This window comes from Cannabis sativa, chromosome 2 (assembly GCF_029168945.1).
Source record: "Cannabis sativa cultivar Pink pepper isolate KNU-18-1 chromosome 2, ASM2916894v1, whole genome shotgun sequence".
NCBI classification, from domain to species: domain Eukaryota; kingdom Viridiplantae; phylum Streptophyta; class Magnoliopsida; order Rosales; family Cannabaceae; genus Cannabis; species Cannabis sativa.
In genome coordinates this window covers 4512308-4518681 of record NC_083602.1, presented here as the reverse complement: position 1 = coordinate 4518681, position 6374 = coordinate 4512308, and the positions used below count along the sequence as shown (strand labels likewise).

Below are 6374 nucleotides of genomic sequence, written 5' to 3'. Positions count from 1 at the left end.
TCTAGCCCAACTGACCCCTGCAGATAATATCTAGCCTTATAATAAATTTGGCCAACTAGTTGATATTCATGTAGCACAACCCCAACCAAGGCCAAAGCCACCGCCATGCTTTTGTATACACATTCGATCGGTCTCACCCCATCCAACTAATACCATGAGAATTTCGATTAGAAGAAGACCAACAATGCACATACACCATTATTTCCAAGCTTATACAAGTCTTTAAAAGGAAGAGAAAAACAGACATTGCATAACTTTTGGATGAGCTAGAGCCACTGCTTTAGACAAAAAACGACATTTCATACTATGAATTATTTCTACATTTTATGCCACCCCATGATAAGGCATCCCCAAATACAAACTTCTTTCATCAGCTTCTATGATTCCCATCAAGTTAAGATGCATACCTGTTCTAATTTTTGACCAGAAGCCAACTCAAACACCCCTTAACATCTTCATTACATTTTAAGCTGAATCTTATTGTCGTCTGCAAATAGTATATGAGAAATAATATGAGCTCCATGAGCCACTTTACAACCTCTCAAATTCCCTTTAAACTCGAATTTCTTGATTAAGGAAGAGAGACATTCAACACAAATGAAAAACAAATCATTTTGGTACTAAACAGTAGAAACATATTGCAAAATTATAAAATTGAACAAGAATTTGAAACTTCACACATTTCTGTTTATTATTTGGTGTTGAACAATGTAATGACAATTAATAATTATTGACATTATATGAATGTAAATGCCAGAAATTATGAGTGACTATTGGATCCTAAAACTCAGCTTGTTTTTCATTTAGAATCATCATCAAAGAGATCAATTAAACACTTTAAAAATCGTTTTTCCCAACTAAATTTGTTCATTTATTTTTTTAGATCCAAAAGTCAATAAATTAGTGGAAATTCTATTTAGCTTGAATACAACATCATATCCTTATATTTTGAAAAAGGCTAAATATTATTTTGAATTTTGTGTTTTGCAAAATTTATAGAAATATAGATTAGATTTTATATTTTGTTAAATGACAATTTAAATCGTGTATTTTTTAAAATAGTACAAAATAAATACACAACTCAATTTTTTGTAATTTTTTTTTAATATAACCAATCTGAAACTAATTTTTAGCACGAAGAGATACAATAAAAAAAAAATATAAGCATTCTTATCATAACACTTCCAAATCAAGTTATTATTAAATTTTAAATTGACAAAAAAATTTAAGGACTATTTTGTATTATTTTAAAAACACAAGATTTAAATTGTTATTTAACAAAATAAAAAGTCTAACCGATAATTTTTACAATACAGAGTTTAAAATACGAATATATCAAATTATTTCTTGAATTTTTATTTATATTGAACCTTTTTTTATTAAAATTAAATAAAAATATTTAAATCTAATAACCTGGAACTTACATAATTTCAAAGTTTAGGGAATAGGGATAATAATAAAAATTTTACATCTATTATTAAAAAAATAATAATTTTATTTTTGTTGGCTGGCAAGTGAAACCCATTTTAAGGGTTGTTTTTCATTTCACTCACAAATTTGAGTTTCTTACTCAACAGAAAAACTTCTCCGCTCTCTTCTCCAGCGAAGCCCTCATTCTGAATTTTTAGGGCTTAATATTCTTTCTGTCAGGTTGGATTAACATAAAATTTGTAAGAATCGATCTCTACTTCTTTCTGTTATATTATTACTTGCTCAATTTTACTTTTTTTCATTACTAAGGAATTAAAAATGCAAATTAATGTATAGGATTTCTTTTCAATATCGAAAGAATTGCAAATTTCAATATCTTTGAAGCATCTTTTACCCTTTTTTTGATTCAGTATACTAGTAAGAATTTTTTTTGGGTGGGATTGATTTTTGTTTCTAGTTATTGGAAAGGAATTGAAGTATTAATTATATGAATCATAGAAGTGCAGTAGTAACTCTGTTCTTAGTGTTAGAGAAATGGTACTTATTTGGTCTTCATCATATTTATTTTTGTTCTTATCTTACATTTGTTGTTATACTATTGTTACAGTCATTGTCTGGCGAAAAAGAGGGTTCAAATGGCATCATCCATGGCTGATGAGGACAAAATTTCGAAACTACCTGATGCACTGATCACTCACATACTGTCTTTCCTCCCCACTGAAGAAGTTGTTCGAACGTGCCTTCTTTCAAAGCGTTGGAAACTCATCTGGTATTCAGTCCCCACTATCTTTTTCTCCAATGATAAAAATAGGGATGATCTTGAAAAGTTGTACAATTATGTCGATAAATATGTGGAACAACGCAAGAGAGGTATGGAATTTATGGTCGATTCAGACATAACTAGTTTTGTGCTTAATATGTATGGAGAATGTGAAAGAAGTAAGACCTGCCTCATAGATAAATGGTTAGGTTTTGTTCTTGAGAAAAAAGTAAAGAAAATAAAACTTTATCCGAGTCTAGATCCATTCGTCTACTACAGCTTACCGAAAATCAAAACAATGTAAGTTAATTAATTCATAAAAAAAATTCTACATTAAATATTTAAAAGATATATATTTGAATGATTTTTGTTTATATTTTTAAACTTTTCCTTAACTATATATGTAGAGAGCAAAGTGCATTTGTAATCGTGTAAGATTTATTTAAATTAAAAATTAAAATTTTAAATTCAAACTAATATAAATTAATTAATTCATAACAGAATTTTTAGTTTTTACATTAAATATTTGAAATTATCGGAAACCTAAGACACGATCTTCTTTTTATTTAAAAATTTCCTAGTGTTACTAGGACAAGGATTCTTTTTTTAACTGAATATATATATGAATGATTTTTATTTTGATTTTAAGTTTTTCCTACTACTACTGCTATTAGGACTAGGATATATATTGGTATTACGTGTAACTATATAAATGGAGTAAACCTAGAGCATTTCTAAACATTATTTCATTTTACATTTTCAATTATTTGTTGTTAAGAAAAGAATTGGTGAGAAATGAAGAGACCGAGAGAAGATGATCATCATCATCATCGTGATGATAACACCAAAAATGATACTCTGCCTCCCACCAATACCATGCCCACAATTCTTATCACTAATAGTAATAATAATAACAATAATAGTTCAACTCATGATCAAAAACGTCCTAATCTTAGATTCAAAATAAAGATTCTTTCAAGGACACCGAGCTATCGTTTTCTACCAAAGAATTCCTTTGATGCAATCACGCCTACTTCTTTAACTGATACTGAAAAATTATGCTCTGAAGTATTAAATGACCGTTGTGCTTTAGTCACTTCTGGAAAAAGTGACGAGTACTATTTCAAGCATGCTGAGAAAAATAAATACGAAAAACTTATGTTTAAATGCGAAGATGAGATGTTTGAATTTGACATGTTGCTGGAGTCTGTGAAAGTAACAATCAAGAATGTGGCACAACTCATGGAGAAGATCAACAACAACATCGACATCGCAGAAATGATCTGTATTGAAGATTACTTGACACCTCAAAATCTTAGATGTATTAAAAAATTGTACAGCGAGCTAGGAGTTGATGATATTGTGGATGCAATGAGGAAGAACCCTATTCGTACGTCGCCTTTTATATTAAGAGAATTGGAACAAGAATATGAAAAGTTGGCGAGACGCCGTTGTGATAAGAATAAAAATTGGGCAGATGTGTACAAAAAGAACTATCGCAAGTCACTTGGCAGACCACTCAACAAAAACTGTCAAGACATTAAAAACTCATCTTAATTAATAAAAGTAGCTTGTTCTGAAATTAATTTATTATGTATGTAGCATACTGTTCAATATTTGGTTTAATAAATAAAGTATTTTACTTTTTATTCTGTTTTTTTTTTATTAATATTGGTCTTAATAAATATTGAAGGTGATGTAATTTTGATGAAAATGAGAATAATGAGGTTAATTGATTAATAAATTTGTTACATCATAATTAACTAACTAACATTCTATATGTTAAGAGAAGCAATCTTACTCTGTATAGAAACAAAATTTTCAAAATGAAACTTTTCAAACAAACACCTTAATAGTGCTCATAAACAATTGCATCAATCAAGTAGATGTTTAAGAGCAATTACATCAATCAAAAATTAAAAAAAAAAAAAAAACTCAAAATGACTGGGAAGTTTTTCTTTTTCGTAATTAAACCATATGAGAAAAGAATTTAAGCACAAAAAAATTAGGTTTTTATAAATAGATGTTTTAAAACTTTCGAAACAGAAATAAACGGCCTCTGATGAATGAAATATTAAGCTGTGATAATAATAATGAATCGGAACTGATGATTTTATAGGTGACATACACTAGTTTGAACTATATAAATATAATTAGTGGGAATTACAGAAAGAGAATAAAGTGTTTGGTTGATTAAAAATGGACAAGTATAAATGTCTTCTACTAAGATATACATATATTATTATAGAATAAAAGAATATATAGTGGAGTTTTGTTATAGTGTACCTGGTTACTACCCTTATGTCATTAGACCTAAAAAGAATGATATTAATTAAAATAATAATTTAAAGTAGGATTGTATAAAAAATTTCGTAAACCGCCCAACCCGAATAACCCGCCCAAACCAAACCGACAAAATCAATAAAAAATACAAACCGACATAACTCGAAAAAAATCTAAACAGCTCAATCAGTTAATTGGGCGGGTTGAAAATTGACCCAAACCGCCCAACCCGATTTAACCCGATTTTTACTTTTTTTATTTTATATATATTAGGGATAATTGCGGCAAAAGTCCCCAAAAACTTGAGGTTGATGCCGATTAGTCCTCAACCTCAAAAATTGGCGGTGAAAATACCTAAGGTCCCAATTTTTGTTTGTCCGTTGGTCCTTTTTCTAACGGATCCGTTAAACCCAAATCGAGTGCCACGTGTCAATTTTTTATTGGTCCAAATAAAAATTTTAATTAAAAAAATTTAAAATAAAATAAAAAACTAAAAAATATATTTTAAAATTATAAATTTATTTCAGTTTATTTTATTTTATATTTTCTTTTTTTTATTCATCTTCTCCAAACTCTTCTTCACGCATCCAACCCCTGCCATGACCTTCTTCTTCTTCTTCTCCATTTCAAAAGACCCTCTCCACCATTAGCAGCAAGCTAGCGACGCACCAACCAACCACCAGCAGCAGCCCAACGACCCTCTCAACTCCCCTTCGCCCAAACCACCACCACCAGCCCGACGAGTCCCTCTCAACTCCCCTTCGCCCAAACCACCCTCTCAACTCTCCGATCTTCACTGCTCTTGAGGTTCAGGGCTTCTCTCTCTCTCTCTCTCTTCTTCCTTAGCATCAAAGCCCTAATATTTTTTTTTCAGACTTTTTCATCTCTTTCTCGTCCTTGGAAGGAGCTTCAGATCTCGACGGCAGTGGGCAGTGGACGACTGGGAAGGAGGTTCGGATCTCGACGGCGGGCGGGCTGGAGCTATGGGCAGATGCAATAGACGGGGTTCAGAGTGTGGCTGGAAGAAAAAGACGAGGTGGGGAGGGGGTCGGAGTGCGGCTAGAGGAAGAAGACGAAGAAGAATAAGAAGAAAAAAGAAAAAAAGAAAAAAAAAACAAATAAAATAAAATAAATTATAATTTTAAAATATTTTTTTAATTTTTATTTTATTTTAAATTTTTTTAATTAAATTATTATTTAAACCAATTAAAAATTGACACGTGGCATTTTATTTGTGTTTAACGGATCAGTTAAGTTAGGGACCAACGGACAAACAAAAATTGGGACCTTAGGTATTTTCACCGCCAATTTTTGAGGTTGAGGACTAATCGGCATCAACCTCAAGTTTTTGGGGACTTTTACCGCAATTATCCCTATATATTATATAATATATAAATATAATAATATATAATATATATTAAAAAAAGTCCCAAATCTTAAAATTCTTTCTCAGCCTCTCAAAAAAATTCTTTCTCACATATATTGTGTATTTATGTGGTTAATTTTTATTTTAGTTGAAACTAAAAAAAAAACCCTCTTAATTCGATTTGGGCGGGTTAACCCAACCAAACCGCCCAAACTGTCGGTCAGGTTAAGATTTTTTTTCTTTTTAATTGGGCAGGTTGGATGCAGAATTTTACAAACCGATCTTTACGTTGGGTTAGAAAATATGTAGTATAAACCGACCGATGTACAACCCTAATTTAAAGTACTCGAATTGATCATTTGTGATGAATTTTAATCACGAAGAATATCAAAATATTGACTATATAGACTTTAAGTATTTTGAAAATATTTACATTCTTGAGATGTTTGATATTGTTGGAGAACTTTTTTTTACATAATCATTTTTTTGCTTATTTTGAAAATAGTCGCAAATAAGACAATAGGATCATTATAG

General features: G+C 30.3%; 1 protein-coding gene across 2 annotated transcripts; it reads left to right on the top strand.

Moving 5' to 3' along the window:
• The first annotated feature begins 1450 nt into the window (after positions 1 to 1450).
• On the top strand, positions 1451 to 4176 carry LOC115718692 (paired amphipathic helix protein Sin3-like 4). 2 transcript variants are annotated; one of them, XM_030647514.2, is made up of 2 exons: positions 1451 to 1650; positions 2039 to 4176. In XM_030647514.2, the coding sequence occupies exon 2, from the start codon at positions 2987 to 2989 to the stop codon at positions 3746 to 3748; it is 762 nt and encodes a 253-aa protein (XP_030503374.2). In that variant the 5' UTR covers positions 1451 to 1650; positions 2039 to 2986; the 3' UTR covers positions 3749 to 4176. The 2 variants fall into 2 exon arrangements, with proteins under 2 accessions (XP_030503374.2, XP_030503373.2); XM_030647513.2 differs by having other exon boundaries at positions 1459 to 1670.
• Positions 4177 to 6374: the final 2198 nt, after the last annotated feature.